Below are 24,640 nucleotides of genomic sequence, written 5' to 3' on the forward strand. Positions count from 1 at the left end.
TTGCCCATGTTACTCAGACACACTAAACTACACATCATGTAACAGTACGTCATTCAGATGTCCATGTAGAACACAGTACGATGTAACATATAAATGTCAACCATGTCAGTGCAATCAACATGGGTCAACGAGCCAAGAATGTGATAGGTTTGTAACACATCCCCTCAAACAAAATGGATGGAATAAAAGTAGAAAAATTAAATAAATAGCATTTAAATGAATATAAAAATTTAAACTGATTTACCATTTGTTAAAATAGAATTTTTTATGTTGGTTATTATGATTACAGGACTGAAAGATACATAAGAGGAATTCTTGGAAGACTCTCATATGATGGTTTTGTTTTAATTAAAACATAATTCACTTTCAGAAGTGTCAATACCCAAGTAAAGTCCATTTGATCATCATTTGCGTAAGATTTAACTTCAATATTGGTTAAGATACAAATCCTTCAGTCGAAAAAGGAGTTGCTCTTAATTTTATTTTTCCTCAAAAAGACTCTTATCAGTATTTTCACAGTCAGCAAAATCAAGTTGTTTTCAGTAAAAGGAAAGGTATACCAGAAGTTGAGGTGAATCTAATGATATGCAACACTTGAGATTTTTACGTCATTTCTTTGAATAAGAAAAGAGCATCATTTCAGAGTACACCTCTCTCTGATTACATCGGCAATTTCAAGATGTAAGTGAATAACAAACTCGTTAACCAATTTAAGTAAAACCACCCAGTTATAATTCTGCTGAAAACGTAAGGAAACCTGGCAAAAAGTTTAAGGTAATTTCCGTGCTGGACCAAGATCAGGAAGTGTGTATGTCACCGTAAAGACAGAGGCAGGTTACTGGTGCCGTTGAGGGGCTGAAGTGGTAGATGACCAATACATTGGTCAATCAGTTGGCAGACCAATATATCGGTCAGTCAGTGGGCAGAAATACTTGAAGCAGCTGGAATATTTTGATGATACAGTCACTTGTTAAAAGAAATAAAGCAAAAATTTATATTTGCAAGATATCTTTGTGGAGTTTTGACAGGACCTCTTCTACTTTGTATAGGTTTACAAATATATCCCCACCAAGGTCAGTTATGAAAAAAAAATTATAATAGTTCCTAGTTATTCATTCCTTTTGCTTTTCCCTTTGAAGTTAAATAGCTACTGAAAATTGTAGCTACCAAAAATCAGATATACAAAATGTCACTTATCCCTCAAAGATATGTATTTTAAAATGGGATTTAATTATCAAATGTGTTGCTATTATCCTCTTTTATAATGTTTTTTTTCTTTGAAAACAAATTAAATACTTGCAGTTGCAGTCTATAATTCCACAAGCATATTTGACATATACGTCATTATCGGTCAATTCTGTTGTCCTTTTGCTGCGAAATTGGTTTTTCTCGGCTTTAATTTAACACACACTTATTTCATAGACATCAAAACTTAACTAGGATTTTGAGTGTAACAGATTAATACAAACAAAGCAATATCCAAGAATTCATAAGTCCAACTTCAAATCAAAGAAGACTTTAAACCTGACCACAAACCGTGATCTGATATTTCAGCAGGTTGTTCAGACATGGCCAGTGTTTCACACCCCACAACCTGTGGTTAACAAGCTTAGGTGTGATCGTGTTATGTGAGACATATGTGGTTGGGTAGGGTTAGGGGATTCCCTGACTGTATGGGGTGAATCATCAAGGCATGCAAGGGTCCTGTAAACCCAGATGATCTTGAGACTGAAATAACTCTTTAATTATTAATTGGACAGGCCTGTCATGAGCTTGCAGTTTTAAGCCCCTGAGATATGAGGAGAATGTACAGTTATAGAATTCAGATATGAAAATAATAGTAGGACATGTATGATACAAATGAATAATTTTTACTTCATTGGTAATCGAAAATCACTTGGTAAAATTACATGAAAACATAATTAAATGTAAATAAAAGGCACTATATACTGATTGCTCAGTCAAAAGTGTGATTTTCTAAAGATGCTACATTTACATTGATGTCTCTCAAAGTGAACCTTTGTTTCTGCCAAATTTTTGTCTGTCTTTCTCTTAGTACTTTGCAAGAAAATATCTTACTAAACTTTGCTTTACATTATTCTTTACTAATCCTTTCTTTTTTGATATACACTGAATATATATGTAGAAAAATACTATTCAGAACATCTAAAATTTAGATGCAATTTGACATTTAAGAAATGGAAAATGTGAGAATGAAAAACTAAAGAGTTTCTAGCTGTTTGGTTGTTGGTCTTCACACCTTCTTGTAGGAGTGGATCTTTCATAGTACGGTAGACCTCACTGAGGTTTAGTCATACAAGATCAGGGTGAACATGGAGGAAGTCTTGAGTGATATCTTGTGAAATGAAACTCCTTTCTGACCGCATCCATGTTTTAATTGTGGTCTGAGAGAGATATCTCAGACTGCATCCCGAGAAATGGAGCAAGTCTTGGGCCCCCTTGAAGAGAGATTGGTGTTAGAAATCAGTTGCAAGTCCCAAATACTCACTTCTGATTGGGTGGAAATCAAGTTACAATTGATTTCTGGTGTTGTAATTGATTGCAACTCCTTTTGCGACCGGCCCCTTGTCTGTTAGTAGTTTCATGGTGCCAAACCCAGACAGTCTGACCAAGCTTAGATAAATGATTCGGTGCAGTAGGAGGGGTCGAGTCATTTCAATTCTTGAAATTCTTGTTGATATTAATTACGATTTTTAGCCTACATTTCATCAATATAACCTGTTTTACTACCACAACCATGTTTCTTGTAATATATTGTGCTTTGAAAGTGTTGCAACCATAGAAATAGAGAGGTACATGTCTGTTAGCAGTTTGAGGTGCAAAACATATTGCTGACCAGGTTAAAGGAGAATGAAACCCTTGAAACCAGCTGAATCCATATCAAAGAGAAAACTCAAAGAAACATATTGTTGAAAGTTTGAGGAAGATTGAATGAATAATAAGAAAGTTATAAGCATTTGAATATTGAGATCACTAATGCCATGTAGATCCTCCCATTGGCAATGCGACCAATATCTGTGATGTCACACACGTACAACTCCCTCATTACTTTAATACTTATTTTACTTATATTCTCACTTTTATAGTCTATCACAAGGTGAGGTGTTCTCTTTATGAGAGGACAAGTACAGAGGTTTCACAAAATTATATCATTGATGAATCGTTTGTCATATGATTAGAATGAGCAAAAAGAGATGGTTTGAGGTATATTTTCAGTGTCCAAAAGGGGAGAGTTGTTCATCTGTGACATCATAGATCTTGGTCGCATTGCCAATGGGAGGATCTCCATAGCATTAGTGATCTCGACATTCAAATGCTCATAACTCCTCTATTGCTAGTCCTATTTTACTTAAACTTTTGTTGATCTTATTCTTTGATTTTTCTGCTTTCACAAAAGCTAACTTGCTCCAAGAGTTTCATTCTCCTTTAAGTTAGTCAAGAAGGGAAGATGAAGGAGAAAGGTCTTTTGAAATAATGTTCCGTAAAATTGTATTAATTAATCACTCTTTGTTGGCATCTCAACTAAGCATATTGTCTTAGGAGCTTGTATTTGAACCTCTTTTTTATTTTGGTAAATAGAAGTACCTTTATAGAGAAACATAATAACTTATGTCTGAATGTCATATCTATGCAAAATTGAAAGTTCTAAAGCTTGTTTGAATGCAATGCTTAGTTGAGATGCCAATAAAGAGTGATTAATTAATTGAAAGTTCTAAAGCTGGTTTGAATGAGATGAACAATGGAAAGGGTGCAGTAGGAAGTTAATGGTATATATTCTCTCCAAAATGAGATCAGTTTGGTCTTGCTCCTCAAAGATTGAGAAAATAAGGCCAATATTCAGGCCCAATAAATTTGTCTTTGAATTGATCATACTCAAGTCTGGAATAATATCTCTTTGCCATGTAGGTATGTTGGCAGAAAGTCAATTGGCCTACAGCATTGCTGTCACTCTGAATATTAAATCAGAGAAAGGGGAACTGTAAATTCCATTAGGTGGTTAATCATGCAATGAAAAACCTCTAATAAACCATTTATGATATGATGACTGTACAACAGCTCAGAGTATCAAGAGGCAAATTAAGTTGATGCCCTCTCATACTGAAGTTACAAGTCACATTCCTCCAAAATCAGGAAAAGGTTTTTTGACTCTCACATGACACAATTTCAATGTTTTCATGTTACTTATTTAGTTCTTGATTGGCCTTAGAGGTGAAACAATATGTCCTATATTTTATGTATTGTTGACAAAAATTCATCTTCCTTTAATATCTGTTATAAGAATGAAAGAGAGATCAATACTCGATGATGATGATGACTATGATGATTATGATGATGACTATGATGATGGTAACAGTGATTGTTCTAAAATCCTTGAGCTCATTGTCTCTGTCTTGCCCTTGTTAGGAGACCCCTCCTGGACAATTCCCTCAACCTTCTTCTGGACATCTATTGTGGTTTGATGCATCACCAATTACCATGACATCAGTCTTTACATGACCTCTCCCTAAGTGTTTAACTAGATGATGTACATGTGTAGGCCTCCCTGTTGATTGAAATTTTTGATGAAAACCCCTCTTTTTCAATGCTGTTTGTGGTTGACCACAGATTTGTCATGGTAACCTCTCTCTTCTGCTTTCACATCGAGTCACCTGATTGGTTGATCATCTACCTAATTCACCTGTTAAGCTTCCCAGTAGTCAATTGTCAAAGCACAGGTCTGTGGTTTGTGAGGTCATGTGATGTGTCACATGATCACACCCACATGACCATGCTGAGTGCACAGTTGGTTGAAGTAAACTCCATGATTCATCAGAGAGCATCAGCGTCATCTTCTTAAAGACTGAAGAAGTTTCCCAAAAGTTTGGTGCTGTAAGACATGTTTACATGATTGAATGCCAGCTTTTGGAAGATGTCCAGGTTGAATTGTTTTTCTGCCTCTGGTTTTTATCACATTAGTACATATGTTCCCCTGCGACTTCAGCCTGGCCAGGGCAAAAAGACCTTGCTACACTTTCAACAAGTTGAGATTGTATTTTAGCTATCATCAATGACTTTTATTGAAGAAGATGCTAAGCCTTTTCTTTAGATTTTACCAATTCATTTCCAAGATTATAAGAGTGATCTGGTTATACTGAATACTAAATGTTCTCAAGAATTGAAATAGTACAGTTGCATCAACTTCATGTTCCAGCTAGATAGACCTTCATCTTAGTGTAATGCAATTTGGTGTCTGTCACCCCCTTCCCCCATAAAAATGATACAAATAAAATAAATACATAAATACTAAATAGATAAATAAATGAATATGATTAGACAAAATTTAAGGATATAGTTATAGGAGGATAAAGTTTAAATCGCCCAAATGAACAATCTGATTCTGACAGGCAAAAGAGGATTTTTATTCACAACCAGAACATGGTATACGTTATGATGTTGAGGTCAAGATAGACAGGTAGGGTAGAAAGGGGATAGTGACCTCCAGCAGGTTTGAAGCAGACAGTCACGTCAAGTCTCCAACAAATACCTTCCTTTCAGGACTAAGTGTTTCCTGAAACATGTCAATTATTTTCACTGACAAGTTTGCTCTCAACCAATCATGTGTATAGATTTCAGTAGCTTATAAGTCATAAGGCATAACTGACAGGCCAACTCTTCATTAATCAGAACAGGACTTCAGAAGCTTGTAACTGACAATGTGCTCCATGAAAAACTCCCCAAGTATAACTGATAGGTCATCTCTTCATTAATCAGCCAATCAGATGAAAGGATTTCAGTAGCTTGTAACGAGCAATGTGCTCCATGAAAAACTCCCCAGGTATACTGACGGGTCATCTCTTCATTGATACACCCTGACATGACTCTGCAGATTGAGCACCATGATGCGGTTTGGGTTGATCAATGAGAACCAGCAGGAATGGGAGGATAACAACCCCTCAAGACAATGGACCAAGACAAGAAAATGTGGTCAAAGATGATAAGAGGATGTTGTGAAATACCTGGACTGACTTTAAGAAATTGGCAACTTCCAGTTAAATATGTTGACTTTCCTCATCGATAATCCCTGCTCTCCTGCCAAATAATTTGATGCAATGACGTCTTGCTTGTGTGTCTCAAAGAATTAAGGAATTTTGTTGTGTGTTTTTAATCAACTTGGATTAACATAATTAGAAATGCATATTCAATAAATCTGTTACTGTAATTTTTATAAATGTGTTTTTCCCCAATGTTGTTCATCACAGACGATTTTAACAATATTTTTCTCATAAAATTATTGGTTCGTGGAATCCTTCATTTCTTCTCTTCCATTTTACATTATTAACAGGGGTCTGTAGTTATTGAGAATGGTTCCTGAATCCTGAGTTTGATTTCATCTTATTTCTTATCAAAAGTCTTGATTCTCTTGAATGACAAAATATCTGGAAATTATTTTAAATGAATATCACTTGAATATCTGGAACTGAATTTTATGAATAATATTTTTTTTTGGGGGGGAGGGGTTTTGGATGAGGACTTGTCAGCAAATTTTGTCAAAGAATGAACCCCCAAGAAAATTACACAGACTTGATTGAAACTAAAAGTAGCATGTACTCACAAATAATCCAAGAAAAAAACTAAGCTCTGGAGCAAAGATGAAAAAGTCATTCACTTTAAAAAATTTTTACTTTTTTCTTCAACTTTTTAGTAATCAAAACCAAAATTTAGAATCCAATTAAATCTTTCCTGTCACTTAACAAGAAAAGAGAACTGTATATTCTGATTGTTGTATAAGATCATTACTGTGCAATTAGGGATTTGTATCATATGTCTTCTTAATGACATATCTATGCCAACTGTTCTCAAAGGTTTTTTTTTTCTCTCTTCATGGTCTTATGTGTCATGGAGATCAAAGAATAATGTAAAAGAAATAACAAATCCCTGAATGGTTAATGTAATGTGCCCAGAACATTGATCAGCTGTTACTTATTGGTCACAGATTGTACAAATGTTACTGCTCAATTCACACATTGTTTGGAGAATGTAACAAGCTTTGTATGTGATTAGAATTACAATGAGCTTCTTACTCTGACAATTGTCAGTTACACTGTGGCTCAAATGTTACCAATAGTGAGCATATATTTATATTTTACTACACTACAAATATATTACTTCATTTACAGAAACACTCCACATAAATTCATAGATTCTAGCTATCCTAAGCCATAGCAAGTAACAAAGGAAGGTGATCCTTAACAAAGAGTTATTTTATATTTATTTCAAACAGAAATTGGTTCAAATGACAAGCATTATGCATGTAGAAGAGTGAAATTCTGTCTATTTTGATCTTTGCAAGGTTTTATTTTTTTACCAGGCAGGTATATAGATGTACCTAAGCCAAAGTGTCTAAGCCAATCTTTTCTCTTTTGATCAATTTTCTTTGACAGTTCTGGCACATGTTCATGTAAACCGGGTGTGGGCGGAGCTAAATGTGACAGATGCCTGGATCCCTCTCATTGGTGGAATGGAAAGCATTGTAGGTCATGTGACTGCTATGAATATCTTGACAAATGCAAGAATATCAATGGTAAGAATGGATCTTTAAACTGTCTATCTATGGACCCTGATGAAAAACAAAATTTTTCTGATAGGTTGTTCCATCAAATTAGTGGTAAATAAATAAAAATATTAATTTTCCCAATGTTCCCAAATTTGCTGAATCACAGTTTTTTGCACAAACTCCCTAATCCAAGTTCTGGTTGAGGATAAACACAGCAACCACAGAAACCAATTCAAGTAAATTAATTACTCAGGACTGACTCTCCAACTCACATCCTGCCCGTGACCTGTACGTGTTCTGGATTTCTGGTGGCTAAGGGTTTGTGGGTGGACATGATCTTAAGAAGTGATAAGCTAACCACACCGGTTGCGAGAAGGCAATCTGGATGCCAAACTCTCATAACAGGATCAATTATAAAGTACGAAAGGTGATGAGATCTTACGCTGTGACTGCTTAATTAGAAGTGAAATGATAGACAACTCTTGTGAAAATTGTCACTGTTTCTAATTAGATTAGTTTTGTCTGACTTGAGAAGGCAATTGTTGCACTGCATTGCATTAAGGAAATCAAGAAATCACTTCCTTTTTTCAATAGTTCCAGGACTACTACATCTTGACCTGACTATGTCCCTTTTCATTAACTTTAACCTGACCTGTGAACTTTGACCCATACCCTTAGTCTTTTCCTAATCTCATCCCAGCCTTTCCTTCATCTCGATTACCCATATTTAGTCACAAAGATTTTGTCACCAAGTATCCTGATGCTTGTTTTTAAAAAAAATTTGATAGAGATATTTGAAGAAAAACCTAGTTGTGAAAGTGAACATTTTCAAATGAACAAGCTTTTTTTTATTTTACAACTTTTCTTAGAAGTGTACACAGACTAAAAAAAGTTGTTTTCATTACACACAAGAAAATTTTTCTTATAATTTGACATGTAAAAGAAAGGGTTTCTATTTCATTGAAGATTGCAAATAGGAACTACAATGAATTTCATTTGTTTTCCTCCAATTTACATTATTTCTATTTTCCGTGTACACACCTGTAGGTACAACAAACCAGATGTGTATAACCTGTTCAAGTGTACCAAACTTTACGTCATCATGCGACGCCCTCTGTGGTCCGGGCCTATACAGGGACAGCAACGGAACGTGCACAAAGTGTGCACACTGTAAGAAAGTAAGCAGTAATTCATCAACGACAAACACACCGGCGGAATGTCAGAGGTTTACTGATTGGTGTGTTCAGAGATGTTCTTACAGTGGATCATCACAGTCTCAACACTGCAGTTCATGTCATAGAGCAAGTTCAGTATGGAACTGCACTAGAATAAGTAAATACTCTCATTTTCTAGATCTTCATATAACAAGAAATTTATAAAGTTTAGTCCTTAACCAATAATTTAAAATAATCATCAATGTGGAATACATTTTTCAGATCAGGTAAAATCATGTGATATTTGCTTCTTTTAAGTAAAAAAGATCTGCACCTCAGGCATATTCTTCACGTGTGCCAGACCAGTATATTGCTATATCACCAGACAAAACTTTAAATTCAAGAGAGAAAAACTATACATTCAGTCAAAAAATTGAAGAAAATCATGAGACAGATAATAAACGTACAGGCATACATGTTAAATAGAGAAATTACAGGTGAAACATGTATATGATGTGGGCGCGTCGTGGTCTAGTGGTTCTGACTCTCGCCTTTCAAACACGTAGGTTCAAATCATAGCCATGGCGTGTTTTCTTCAGCAAGAAATTTATCCAGACTGTGCTACACTCGACCAAGGTGAGGTGAATGGGTACCCGGCAGGATTAATTCCTTGAATGCACAAGCGCTGAAATGCAGCTCGAGCTAAAGCCGGGGTAATAATAATACTAACAACAACACACCTCAGAATAGATTGCTTCTAGATAGATGGCGCTATACAAATGCCTATTATTATGATAATGCTAAAGATGAATTCTGCATTACCTATTTCTTTTTTGCATCGGCAATGGCGGCTGCATCACATTGCTCATGAGAAGTACTTTCATATTTAAGTTGTATTTCAATACAACTTACTATGCATAAGCCAAGCAAATTTTATTAAATTCAAGAATTGAATTGAATACAGACCGAGCAATCTGTCGGAGGCTTTGTATCTAGTCTTTTGACTTTCCTTCAGTCTGTTCTGATACAGATTTTCACTAAACCGTACCTCTTAAGTCAGTCCAGAAATAAACTAGACTTTCAACCTAACCGAATTTAAATCGCACTTAATCTGTTTATCCCAAGGATGGATCAAAGTAGGGCTAACAGGTTTCCAACTCATTTTGACAGGAACCTAAAATAGATGCAAACCTCATGAATGGAAAATAAACTATACTCATAGTTCAAGCGGAGGTTTTTTGTTGTATTGATGGACATTAAAAAAACTTGATAAGGGGATGACATGCTTGCTCTTACCGATATCAGCCAGCCCCTTAAAATTAAAACAAATTGAGAACAAATGATTATTTTAAGCAGAAAGAAACAATAAGTAATTTCATGAAATAATTGATGATAAAATCTATTTAAAATACTGTATATACTTGAGGAAATAATATTTGGTATCAGAAATCAATATTTTATATATTTGAAAAAATGTGACTGATAAGAGCCAGATACAAATTTTACAGGCTGGCGTGTAATGCTCAAAATCTCTTTCATGCTGTTAAAAAATAAAACAAAGTCACTGCTGCAGTAGAGGGATAAAAAAAATCCTTTTGAATTGCATTAAAGAAAAAGGACACATTTGGTATGGCCCAGAGGGACTGAAATTAGAAGGGAAATAATGTGACATGTCCAATCAAACATACACTGGAAGGTAGAGAAAACAAAGATTATAAATCTACTCTGAATGCTTTAAAAGTTACAAGAAGAGAGGCAAATCTAGCAGTGAGGAGGTTGAAAATGAATAAGATATGTAAGAGCATTCTGAGGGAGTCTAAAGGAAGTGAGTCAGAGACCATCCAGGGAATGGAAGGGGTATTCCTCAAATTTCTTGCTTTAGTAGATAGTCTTAGAGGCTGTTCTCACTACGTTCCTAAAACTAGTTTAGTGGAAACTAGTTTAACGCGTAGTGAGAACGGTCAAAGCGGTCTTGGAAGCGATCTTCCAAACCAGTTTGGAAAACCACCTCGCGATGTAGTTTTCAAGATCGCTTTGCCTCGTTAAACTGGTTTTAGCGTAAGTGAGGACACAACCGTTCTTCGGGAAGCGATCTTCGCACATTTTGAGAGCGCTACTCCACACGACAGGTGTAGAATGCCCATGCTGCGGTTTTGAATTTCGTGCATTTCCATAGCAACAAGAGCGCTTTACGTGAAGTGATTTTGAAAACCACTTTCGTGTGATCAAGTGGTAACGCTAGTAAAGCGATCTTCCAAAGTGGTTTCCTGAATCGGTTTCCAGTAAACTAGTTTTAGAAAGCGTAATGAGAACGGCCTCTTAATCTTAATGACAAGTCTAAATAACATGGGACCTGAAGAGGGAGTTCCACATTCGCAGCAGAAGGCTTGTCTGGAACTTTTGTGAGTGATCATCGACAAAAATATACTCCGTATTTCCTTGTGTTGGATTAGTGAGAGGGAAGTTTGAGAATACTTGAAAACTTGATTGAAAAGAATCAATTTGTCAGAAAAATGAGGGTCAGTTCAACAAGTTCTGTTAGACTATGCAATAAGAATTATCATAGCTGATGATAGTACGGCAGTAAAAAGGTAGAAAATACTAATTTTACATCTACTTTGCTCAAAGGGGATGCTGCAATTAATGAGAATTAAAAATAGGGGCTTAGATCTTTGGTCTATTGGGATAAAAGTATATCTTTCCTATCCAAATTAACTAGTAAATTCAAGCCGTCAATTTATAGATTAAAGAAATCTGTGGTTATTACCAAACTTAAATGCACCGAAGCAAACCAATACTAATATGGTAGTATACAAATAGGCATGAGTGCGATGGTGCCAGATATCGCATGAGGTGAAAGAAAGATGGTCTATTCAACAAGGAGTTAGCCGAGTTGAATAGAGCGTCTCTTTCTTTCACCAAATGCGAAATCTCGCACCATTGCACGAATAAGAATATTCGCTATTTGTGTTGTACAACGCCTTGGAATCTAGCGAAAATATGAAAAAACAAGAGTTTTTCTCTGCAGTCATCTATGAAAAGGGAGCAAAAAATATTGAAAGCGAAAAGCAAAATCCCACAAGCGCACATGACCTCGGGCAGCATTGCGCATTTAGCCAGCAGGCTATACGTGTATTGCACCTTCATTTTTACTGAGCGCAATGAATTAAATCGTATTGTGACGTCACCTCCTAAAGCCATGCAACGGTACATTTTGGATGGTACGTCATGTGTGCAACGGTACGAATGTTTGACATTCAGCTTCCCATTTGCTCGCGTACAACAAGCTAAGTAGGTGTTGTACAATTCACTTTATTTTCCTCCGACAGTCAGCCAGGGTAGCAAACAAAATAATTTCCAAGGTAATTACTTCATCAATGTGATGATTTGGCAATAAAGGTTGTGAAGAAAGCTGAACATACTGACAATTCAAGGTTCAACTTTAAAACATTTGATGATTCAAAGCCCTTGATATGGGGCATTGTATGTGAGTAATACCTGTCTAAGTGTCACTACGGTGGGGGAGAGGTGAATTAAGTTGACAGCAGACATGTCAATTAAACAGGTACATCCATCTATAGAACAGGTTTGTTAGATTCCACCTGAAACTGGTCTATGTCTGGCCAGACTCTACAATGTAATAGCAAGTGACTTGACCTGGATAGTGACTGGACAATGGTCAAGATGACCTGGTATTCGTTAGATTCCACCTGAAACTGGTCTATGTCTGGCCAGGCCCTACAATGTATTAGCAAGTGACTTGACCTGGATAGTGACTGGACAATGGTCAAGATGACCTGGCTTGTTAGATTCCACCTGAAACTGGTCTATGTCTGGCCAGACTCTACAATGCATTAGCAAGTTGATGATGATGATGCACAGCATTTGTATAGCGCCATATACATGTATCTGTCAAAGACAGAACTGTGACCCGCAGGTCTTTCCTCCCGATAACTGGTTGGGGAATGCAGGTGGACCACTACACGGGGGTTTCCCCCTACGTAAGTTGTCTTACCTGGGATGGTGGATAGTGACTGGACAATGACTAGACCATGGTCAAAATGACCCATTACCTGTCAATGTATCCACCTGAAATCTGGGGCCTGTTTCATAAAGAGTTACAACTGTTGTAACTTTGCCATTTCATGGCAACTACCATAGTAACAGAACTCAGCAGCCAATCAAAATCAAGGTTTCCATGGTAGTTGCCAGAATGGCAAATTTGCAACAGTTTTATTTCTTTATGAAACGGGGGGGGGGGGGGGGGGGGCCTGGTCTGGCAATGGCAGGTGGTCAAATTGCCAAGGATACCAGACAATGACTAGACTATGGTCAACTGATCTAGTACCCATTGCACCTGACTACTTGTCTATGTAAGGTCATCTAAAATGCATTAGCAGGTGACCAGACCACTAAAGATACTGGACAGTGGCTGGACCATGGTCAAACTCACCTAGTACCCATCAATTAATCTCTTCTGAATATATGTTTATGTGTAAGTGGGTAAAACATGAAGGATACTGGACAATGGTCAAGTACCCATTTCACCTAAAAACTTGTCAGTGGCTGGTCATCTAAAAATGCATTTGCAAGTCTTAAGTGTGGCCTAAATCTGAACAGCCACAGCCTGGATATACAAATTTTACTCCAAATTTTAGGATCTTTTATAAATCGGAATCTAGAAAGATCATGGTCAGTTATTTTCACTTCATAAAAAATCTTAACATTGGAATTTTTGATATTTAAGAGAATAATACCAACACAGACTAAAAACCAAATTTTAGTTATCGATAAGTTGACTTCGAATGAGTTTCGTTTTGTGATATGATAAAAATACCACTGCTTGCCTCTTCATTTAACAGTTTGTGAGGATCCTCACCTCATGGAGTTCATCATTATCATATTCTCTGTCTACATCTGCCAAGGCTGATATTTTATTCAGCATAAAGTGAGCGGTGTGTCTTTTCATGGTAGATTTGGTTTGGAGACATTAATATGATCACAAAGCCAAATCACATCACTACATGTTTCATCTGCCCTGTGAATATTTCTTGCAATTTAAGTTTTTCTTGTATTTGAAATAGTATAGTAAGTTTTTCTAATTTTGTTTCATGTCTGGAAAAGAAATGTGTTTGGCATTAGAAGTTATGCCATTATAGTTTCTTGATGTTGTCCAAGTTGGTGAAAACCTTGATGATTTTGAAGAGGAAACATCTTGACCCCAGGTTGTTATTGTCAGTGTGAAACATACACCTACTCACCCCCCACAGGCACACCCTAAACAAACAAAAAACAGTATCGGAACTCTGCAAGAACACATGAATGATTCTCAATGGAAAATGTTACCATGGAAACGAGATGTGATGTGAATTTCTCATCAAAACGAAGAAAGATAAAGAAAAAAAACCTGCCAGTCAGACCTTATTGAGTCAGAGAAGTTTAACGACGGGTAAACAACTTTGTAATGAGTCACAGTTGTGTGAGTTTGAGAAACACTTGTTCTCCATGTCATTGGCCGACATCTTTAAGGTGAAGATAAAAGATCAAGGTTGTTTGATAGTCTTATTATCAAGCTCAGATGAAAATTATGATGATTATATTCAGAAAAGGGTAATGACTTGATATTTTTTAGGAGTGGAGGGGGTAAGAAGAGGAATGGGGTCAGTGCTCTCAAGAAACTCTTCATCTTAGATCCTGCACAGGTATGCATTTATACCAGAAATATCTTAAAAGTGACACCCAAAATTACTTTGGATAGAGTTGTTCACTGGAGCAGTCAGTGAAAAAATTGAACCTGGAGGTGTTTCACAAAGATTTAAGTATGACTTAGAGTCACACTTAAATGCCTACATGTAGTTGCGTACGTTAGAAAAGGCAAGACCGCATTGGTCTGATCATGGGAAGAGGACGCGCACTACTGCATATTGATCAGTAAGATTACGTGTTGCCTATCATGTACGCATAGGCATAAGTGTGAATCTAAGTCATACTTAAATCTTTGTGAAAGACCCCCAGTTCTATACATCATTATAGGGCAACTTTAAGCTTAATATTGTATCCTGATCTTGGATGTTAGGCAGGGTTAACAATGAGAAAGAAAAAAATTATTAGGATCTTGAAAAATAAGAACATTAAGAAGAAGTAGTAGTAGAAATGGCCTATGTAGAACCATGGAGTAGGTCCATGGTAGAACAGGGCCAGGATAAAAAGAAGAGGAGGAAAAGGAAAAAAAGAAGATGCAGGATGCGGAAGAAGCAGGTGAAGATGATGAAAAGGAAACAAATGGAAAAGGGGGAAAAAGTTTCATCTATCATTTTACAAGTTCTTGGATATTCTCCTATTTCAACAATTATTTGCAATAACCAGAAGATATGTAGTGAATCTAAACTTGGCTAAAGACAAAGTTGTGCTCTGAAGTTTTGGAGTACATTAAATCTACATAACTAGATTAATTCAAATCCATACATTTGAATATAAAATCAGCAATGCCCATAGAGATATATTATTAAATCACTCACATAGATATGACATCCTTCAGGAGACATGTGCAGATGAATTTTTAACTCAAATATTTTTTTTTTAAAGGAAGAACTTTCACCTAACAGAATGTACTCGAGTTTGGACATTAACACAGTCATATATGTAAGGCCCCAAATCATAAATAGCCCATCTAATTTCATTATTGACTGTAATACCCTAATCTCAAGACAAATATAAATCACCACTAATGAAATAATTTACAAAGGTAATCTTCCAGCCTTAAATAGATCATGATTCACCAATACATTCTTATACTACTGTCAAGAAATTGTGGATCTCTTAAGGAAAATGTAGAAAGTGAATTAGGGGAGCGATCAAGGACAGAAACCAATAGTAAGACCATGACTTCCATAGATAATTCTAATATTTCTTAAAATGTCTGTAAATGATTTCAATTGTCTGAGCTGGCGTTTGGCCATCACCTTGTAAGATCACGGTCACAAAAATAAAAACCAACTCCAAACTAAAGGACAATTCCACCCCAACAAAAAGTTTATTTGAATAAAAAGAGAAAATTCCAACAAGCATAACACTGAAAATTTCATCAAAATCGGATGTAAAATAAGAAAATTATGACATTTTAAAGTTTCGCTTAATTTATTTATTTATTTATTTATTTTGTTTTATTTATTTTATACTGCAGGGTAGGCCTGTTCAGTTCTTAAAACTGCTTTACAAAGGCGCCCTGCAGTTTAAAATACATGTCAAGATAACTATGAACAACAACAACAAACAACATCAAAAATACAAAACTGTTATATGCACATCTTGGTCGGTATGCAAATGAGGAGACTGATGACGTCATCCCCTCACTATTTCTTTTGTATTTATGAAATATTCTGATTTTCTCCTCATTGTGAAGTGAAAAAATGATTAATTCCTCCCTGAATATGTTGAATTAGCATTGTTTAATACTATATGATTCAGTCCAGTTGGTCCTTATTGTCAAATTTATAAAAAAATGAAATATTGTATAATTCAAACCAACATTTTTCTGTAGTGGACTTGACCTTAACTGATAGTATATCATTGACATATATAATTAATATTTGTTATAGGTCCGGGGAATGTTTCATGAAACAAATAGTGACTGTCACTGAGTAATCCTTTTGTGATAAGCTACTGAAATCCTTGCATCTGATTGGCTCATAACAATTGAGTCGATGAAAATCAATGACAAGGCGTTTCATTGAACACTCCCCGGGAACAGTTTTCGGTGTGACTGCAACACTAAGACCTATAAGGGAACTTTAATTGGATGATGAGTGTTTATGATGATACCTCATCTTTTTTTTGTGGGGGTATGATATTTCAGAGTTATATTCTTATCTCTGGCAATAATCTGACAATGGGTGATGAATAACGCAATTGTTCTATGAGGTGTCGTAACACACGTGTATAGATGAGTAATGTAAGACTGGGAAACCCCACCTTATGAGAAATGTCTCGGATACTTCAAGATCAGGAAACCTAGCCCGAAGGTATCCCATGGTTCTAATATACACACTCATTCTGGCTTGTCTGTGGATTGCTTGCTGGTTTTATCTTTTCTACATTGCCTGGGGCTAAGGACAGTTCGAAGCTTGAATTCATTTACACATCTCTCAACAAAATGATCATTCATCAACACTTTGATAAGAATGGCCAGTTATTTGACCAGGGAGATGATCTCCCTGATGAGGGGTAGTGATGATATGTTATATGGTTGTTTGAGCTGGTCCTTTGCTAATTTACTTCATATTTATTTGTTTCTACATATAGTAGGCATATGCAAGATTGACAGTTTAAATGAATATCTAACAAAAAATGAAGACTTAAAAGTTATTAGGGAGTAAGGGCACTCCCCAAGGACACTCCCTGAAGCCATTCCATGATGATCTAATCAATGTGGACATAACGATGGGACATTATTTTCCTGATAAGCCTGACAAATTGGTGACCATGACGATGAAAACATACAAATATTATATTCCAAAGGATGATATTAGAAATATGAAGCAAAATTCATCTTGGGGAAGAGAAAAGATTTGGCTCCAAGTCAATTTTTTTAGTTTCATGATAGTATAAGATTACGCTATCCATTTCAAACTTCTCATGCCTATTACACCTCCGTCTCCTCTTCTTTCCTTTCTCTAGAATCGCCCGGTGAACAACCCGCACAGGCCGGCAGTGGGAACAGACCCTTTAAGAACTACTACATCTATGTGGCCGCTGGAGGGGGTGCTCTTTTATGCACAGCCCTGATCTCGACTATCATCTTTGTGAAGAAGAGGCAGAGCTTACAGAAGCCAGTGATGCCGCTATGGACGATCGAGCTTAAGCAAGACGATCAGGTCTCGTTTACGGACTATAATGATGTTGATGTGATGTATTTGGACGATTCTTATCTGATGGAACCTTCTGAAGTCTTTACAACGTCAACAGACAGTATGGATGAGAGAATAGGTTACAAGACACTGAGCTGAGATCAAGCTTAGACCATAAACATTTAAAACTTGCTTTCTTTTATACATATTGATCGAAAACCAAAAGGACTGCCAGGACATAAACCCTTCAAGAAACTTTTGCAATCCCGTTGGTACTTTTCCTGACAATCTCTGACCCCTCCCTTTCCAGGTATACTCTTGAAATGTGCTGAAATGCAAGCAAAGTAGCACAGCACTGCATGAGTGAACAATGCACTCATTTCTGACAATAGATGGTGCTCTTCTGCAAAAGTACCGGTATTTGGTCATTCCAAACACTCAACAGGACAAGACAATATGCATGTAAATGGTAGCATAAGTTGACAAGTATGGATGCTTCATCATGCTTGGACAGTAAACCTATTCATGAGTTTATAAATGAAATATTGAAATAAGTATCCAGTCATTTGAGTCTATATAACCTCTGATGATGGCTGCTCTCTGTGTTAGACACACTGAAAATTGATTTTTTTTTTTTGTGATTGAAAATTGATGACTATGATTGTGAATATGATTTTGTCAACTCTTCTTCATTTTTGTTTTTCTCTCTTTCCTTGTTACTCTCTCTTTTCACTACTTGAAAAGCCATACTTTGGGTCAGTCATCCCCTTTCCCCTGTAGTACTGCTAATGAATCTCAAACATGCCAAATTTACCAATGGACATTTAATACACAGCTCGACTTTCTCTGGCATGTAAGAATAAAATAATACTGGATTTCAATTGCAGAACTTTTTTGAGGGTTTTACCTTTGTATTCAATCAATTAAATGTAAATATGTATATATAATACATCTATATAATGTACTTCGTATTTTAGTCTAATGTACTTTGCATGCTGCTCTGGTGTAAAAGCTCATTGGAGTGTATTCTTAAATCCAGTTTAACTGAAGCCATGATCTAAATATGCGCTTAAAATGAGGGAAGCCCAAAAAAATAATGAGGAATGTAGAAATAAAGGGAACAGATTTTAAGCAGGAACATTACATTAATATTATAATATTTCTGAGGGTATTAGCTTTACATGGAAATCAGGGAATGTCATGTTTGGTGCAATTTTAGAAAGTAAAAGTGAGTGAATTTGTGTAAAATGAATTGATAAAATACGGTACATGAAATATTTTCAGGTAGAGGTGAGTGAAGTTAAGTAACAATTAATTAGCAGAGTGCCCGCCGACAAAATCAAGAGAAGTAAAAAGCTGAATATGATGATCAAGAAGAACAGTAGGACCAGAGGAAGTAGGAGAGAGAGAGAGGGGGGGGTGGGGAGGGGGAAAGGGACTCACCAGATTAATGAGATTGATGGTGTTTGTTGATCCAGATCGGTACTGCTGTAAGCTGGACCTGAACAACATGAGAAAAACAAAGGACAGGTTATCGCAATGAAATTAAAAAGTGAAACATTTATGTAAATTTTTTCTTCTTGAAATTGTATTGCAATGTAAAGAGTGAACCAAATTGCAACTCACTGTCGTGTGTGAAAAGTTGGGATATTTTTTTTTTTTTAATATTTGTTTTATTTTGTTGTGTTTATTGTTTTACAAACAAAATATCTATCATTAATTACATCTGTCTTTAGTAAAGACATTACATCATTAACAGATCACATTTTACTAGTTTAGATCAATCGTCATCGAAACATTTCTTTCTCTTGTATATTGTAACCAAAAATGATAAGTAACTATTATCAATCATTTCTTCATAAAATTCACCATTTTCACATGAAGAGGTATGTGTTCCAATGAATCAACTTAAGAAATTGTATGGTGCTAAAATTATGAACACAGGTTATTTATACTTAAAGAAAGAAAGATTCCTTGTAAATATTAATTTGTAAATATCAATTATGTAAAAATGTACATGCACGATAACAGCAGCTTATAATGTGTATACAATTGTACATATTAAATATGTTTGCCTTATTGAATAACACGTTTTTCACTGCCCTCAAAAAGTAACAATTGTGACATATAAATGTATAGTGAATAAAGTCTCAAAATAGTGCATATTTACATCAAAATTACTGCTCAAAAGGATTTGGCTTGCAGATAATAGCTCAAACTCAGGCCATTCAAGATTCATATAAACATGAATAATTATCATTATTATTAATATTTTATAGTGACTACATGTAGATGATAGTTCCTGTTCTTTTAAAATTTGGTTATTCCAAATCTCATTAATATATCATAACTCATGAAAATTAGATTTTCATCTTTTAGGGGGTGGGGAGGGGTATCTTGAGATTTTTAATTTTAATGACAGTACCTTTTCAATTTCTTTGATATAAACATGTACATGTTAATGAGCTACTCGATGTGCTTCTTCAATTTATGAGGATCTTTTGTTCTATGATTAACTTGTTATTATTGTACATTCATACCTATATTGCACTTTTATGTAATATCATGTGATGACATTCAATAATTGAATAAAAAAATGATCATGACCACAAGAATATCAGATTATTTATGTTCTGTGTATTTTTTGTTTGTGTTAAATTACTTGTGTTATGTTATATCTAAATTCTGAGTTTATTTGCATAGTGCTTTATTTTGGTAATTGATCCGATTACCAAATACCTTATAGATTGATAATAAGCCATTTATTTTCCATGATTCATAAGGTGTAAGTAAAAGAAGCAAAATTCATTTACTTTATCAACATATGATTCTCACATTGACTTTTAAAAAAAAGGACAGAAAGAGAAAAGGAAAAATATATAGAGAAAAAAGAAATACTAAAGAGAGAAAGAAAGACAGAAAGGAAAAGAAAAAAAAAGAAAGAAAGAAGGAAGGAAAAAAGAAAGAAAGAGAGAAAGAAAAGTAGAAAGAAAGACAGAAAAAGAAAGAAAGAATGAAAGAAAAAAGAAAGAAAGAATGAATGAAAGAAAAAATACAGAAAGAATGAATCAAAGCAAGAAAGAAAAGAAAGAAGGAAAAAAAAAAAGAAAAGAAAGAAAGGAGGGGCTTAGGAAGCAAATCAAAACAACATAAAATAAATATAGATAACTAGATCAGAATGAGTAGCTCTGTGATACTTGTCACCCCCGGGTTGCACCCCTCCCAACCAAGTCATCCAATAAAGACTAGTGTCCCAATAAGCCAAACCAGGACTAGTATACTGCATGGAAGCAGGACAAGGTTCAAATGGATTAGGGGGTCTTTTTACCTATAGAGATGGGATAGGGGAAGTAAGGATATACAAAAAAATCTGAAAATTTGAAGCCCCCAAGTTGAGAAAGATTAGAGTTGATCAGATTTGTGAAGGGTATTTCCCTCTCCCACTTATATTGGTCTGGATATTTTTTTTAAGCAACATAGAAGTATTTGATTAGGGGCATGTTTTGTTGAGTTGAAACTCATTTGCAGTTTTAAATTCAATGTGAAAAGTGAAAGAAAACGAAGAAAAATACTTTTAATGAAAAAGGAAGGAATTAAGCGGGAAAAGGAACGAAAGAAGAACATTTGAGAAAGAACAAATCATTCCGAAATAGGCCTATGTAATGCATTAGCATAATGGGAAATAAATCAAAAGATGACAAAGTGGCAAACTATAGCGGGAAACGAAGGTAGAATGGAATTAGTCAAAAGCTAAATTGGTAAACAAAGAAATGGGACAAGAAAAAACAACTTAACAACACGACCGGGCTGCCGAGGATTGTGGAGCGTTGTGGCCCAGTGGATTAGTCTTCTGACTTTGAAACAGAGGGTCGTGGGTTCGAATCCCAGCCATGGCGTAATTTCCTTCAGCAAGAAACTCATCCACATTGTGCTGCACTCAACCCAGGTGAGGTGAATGGGTACCCGGTAGGAAGAAATTCCTTGAATGCTTGAGCGCCTAGGCAGCTCAGCCAAAGCCGGGGTAATAATAATAGCAGGGCCCGCTGGTAGAACAGTTTTCGAAACTGAAGTGGCTATCCTTGGTAAATATACCTATATTATTATTATTATTATAAAGTAAAAAGCGGGGAAGAAAGATGGACAGTAGGCCTATACAACATTGTGCTGTAAGCTTCTTAAATTTTATGCAAATAAGCTACCGGGGCTTTGCCCCAGACCCCACGCAGTAGGGGCTCTTCATCTATAACATTCAAATGGCTCTACAACACCCCCCCCCCCCCCCCCTGTAGGGACCCTTCCTACATTAAGCTTTACGTTCAATCACTGGCATATAGGCGCGGGGGTCTTGGTTCCACACCCAAGATGAATTATAGGAGACAACGTATAATGAAATTAATGGAAACGATGAAATGTGTCATTTGCTGAATATAATGGAAAAATCTATCACATAAATAGAATTTAATTTCAATAGGAACTTTTTTTGCAGCTTGCTTTGCTCGCTGGCGACTTGTTACAAATTTTCACACATTGCTTTGTTTTGCCCCCTCAAAATATTTGGTTCATTACGCCACTGGGTTGAATAAATGTGTTGAGTAAAAGCTATATTCTGTATATGCCCGCGATTTGATTAAAAATAGCGACAATCTGCGAGGTTTAAATGGCTTTGATATCAAGACCCCAACCGCATTGCACTGCCGTAAATGAGTATGGAAGGGTTGGGCCATGGCCCCAAAAGTACTACAACCAAGAGCAAAAAAAATAGGGAAAGAAAAGCAAAGGGAAAGTGAAGGATATTATTTTCTTTGCTGAATATAATGTCAAAAAATATCTCAAAGAAAGATTCTCATGAAAAGGTGATTTTTTTATCGCTCGCTTTGCTCGCTCGGGACTTATATTAAGCAGCTTTTTAGCACTGTGCCCCTCGTTTTTTTGTTGTACTCTTCACGCTACTGCCGCAAAGAATCCTGTTCACAGTGGGGTACAGACCACAAAAAAGGAATGGAAAGAAAGAATGAAATATATTATTCTCTGGATATCATATCAAAATCTATCACAAAATTGGATTTTTGTATTAAAATGTCAAAAAAGGAACGAAAGAAGAACATTTGAGAAAGAACAAATCATTCCGAAATAGGCCTATGTAATGCAATAGCATAATGGGAAATAAATCAAAAGATGACAAAGTGGCAAACTATAGCGGGAAACGAAGGTAGAATGGAATTAGTCAAAAGCTAAATTGGTAAACATAGAAATTGGACAAGAAAAAACAACTTAACAACACGACCGGGCTGCCGAGGATTGTGGAGCGTTGTGGCCCAGTGGATAAGTCTTCTGACTTTGAAACAGAGGGTCGTGGGTTCGAATCCCAGCCATGGCGTAATTTCCTTCAGCAAGAAACTCATCCACATTGTGCTGCACTCAACCCAGGTGAGGTGAATGGGTACCCGGTAGGAAGAAATTCCTTGAATGCTTGAGCGCCTAGGCAGCTCAGCCAAAGCCGGGGTAATAATAATAGCAGGGCCCGCTGGTAGAACAGTTTTCGAAACTGAAGTGGCTATCCTGGGTAAATATACCTATATTATTATTATTATTATAAAGTAAAAAGCGGGAAAAAAGATGGACAGTAGGCCTATACAACATTGTGCTGTAAGCTTCTTAAATTTTATGCAAATAAGCTACCGGGGCTTTGCCCCAGACCCCACGCAGTAGGGGCTCTTCATCTATAACATTCAAATGGCTCTACAACACCCCCCCCCCCCTGTAGGGACCCTTCCTACATTAAGCCTTACGTTCAATCACTGGCATATAGGCGCGGGGGTCTTGGTTCCACACCCAAGATGAATTATAGGAGACAACGTATAATGAAATTAATGGAAACAATGAAATGTGTCATTTGCTGAATATAATGGAAAAATCTATCACATAAATAGAATTTAATTTCAATAGGAACTTGTTTGCAGCTTGCTTTGCTCGCTGGCGACTTGTTACAAATTTTCACACATTGCTTAGTTTTGCCCCCTCAAAATATTTGGTTCATTACGCAACTGGGTTGAATAAATGTGTTGAGTAAAAGCTATATTCTGTATATGCCCGCGATTTGATTAAAAATAGCGACAATCTGCGAGGTTTAAATGGCTTTGATATCAAGACCCCAACCGCATTGCACTGTCGTAAATGAGTATGGAAGGGTTGGGCCATGGCCCCAAAAAGTTCTACAACCAAGAGCAAAAAAAAATAGGGAAAGAAAAGCAAAGGGAAAGTGAAGGATATGATTTTCTTTGCAGAACATAATGTCAAAAAATATCTCAAAGAAAGATTCTCATGAAAAGGTGATTTTTTTCTCGCTCGCTTTGCTCGCTCGGGACTTATATTAAGCAGCTTTTTAGCACTGTGCCCCTCGTTTTTTTGTTGTACTCTTCACGCTACTGCCGCAAAGAATCCTGTTCACAGTGGGGTACAGACCACAAAAAAGGAATGGAAAGAAAGAATGAAATATATTATTATCTGGATATCATATCAAAATCTATCACAAAATTGGATTTTTGTATTAAAATGTCAAATTTTTTTCTGCCCGATACGCAATATCTGGCCCTCTCAAAATCGTCGCCTAATTACACCATTACGCCTGTTCATACCATGATATGACCGGGCAAATTTTGGCTCTTGCCCCCCCCCCCCCCACCGACCCCTGTTACGCCGCTGTATGGACAGAAGATAAGAAGAAATGTTGAGTTATCTTCCCTTGGGGTCCCAGCCCACTAACGCCTCTCATCCATATCAATTTATGACTTTTTAAGTTCAAAGCCCCAATTAACCCCTAAGAACCAATATATCCCTTTTATCCAAGACCAAAATGGTGAAAAGTGCCATCAATTTGAACGGCGTATACTGTAGTTACTAGGAGAGTTGATCTGCGCGGGTATAGGGGGCGAGCGGCCCTGCCCTCTAGCCTTTTTTTTGAAAATTGCCACCACTTTTATCGTGGATCCGCACCCGCCCAACCCCGTTGTATGAACCTCAGCAAAGTGCTGCTTTATTTTTGGTACTGATATCATGGGCAGACTCTACTCTATTTCTGAAGCTCT

The 24,640-nt window shown here is 36.2% G+C and overlaps 1 protein-coding gene across 1 annotated transcript; it reads left to right on the plus strand.

Moving 5' to 3' along the window:
* Positions 1 to 20,177, plus strand: LOC129278057 (uncharacterized). Its single transcript, XM_054914269.2, has 4 exons — positions 1 to 147; positions 7,443 to 7,582; positions 8,603 to 8,887; positions 17,386 to 20,177. Exons 3-4 carry the CDS (start codon positions 8,617 to 8,619, stop codon positions 17,712 to 17,714), a joined length of 600 nt encoding a protein of 199 aa, XP_054770244.2. The 5' UTR covers positions 1 to 147; positions 7,443 to 7,582; positions 8,603 to 8,616; the 3' UTR covers positions 17,715 to 20,177.
* The last annotated feature ends 4,463 nt before the right edge of the window (positions 20,178 to 24,640 follow it).

The sequence above is a fragment of the Lytechinus pictus genome, chromosome 15, assembly GCF_037042905.1.
Source record: "Lytechinus pictus isolate F3 Inbred chromosome 15, Lp3.0, whole genome shotgun sequence".
Taxonomy (NCBI): domain Eukaryota; kingdom Metazoa; phylum Echinodermata; class Echinoidea; order Temnopleuroida; family Toxopneustidae; genus Lytechinus; species Lytechinus pictus.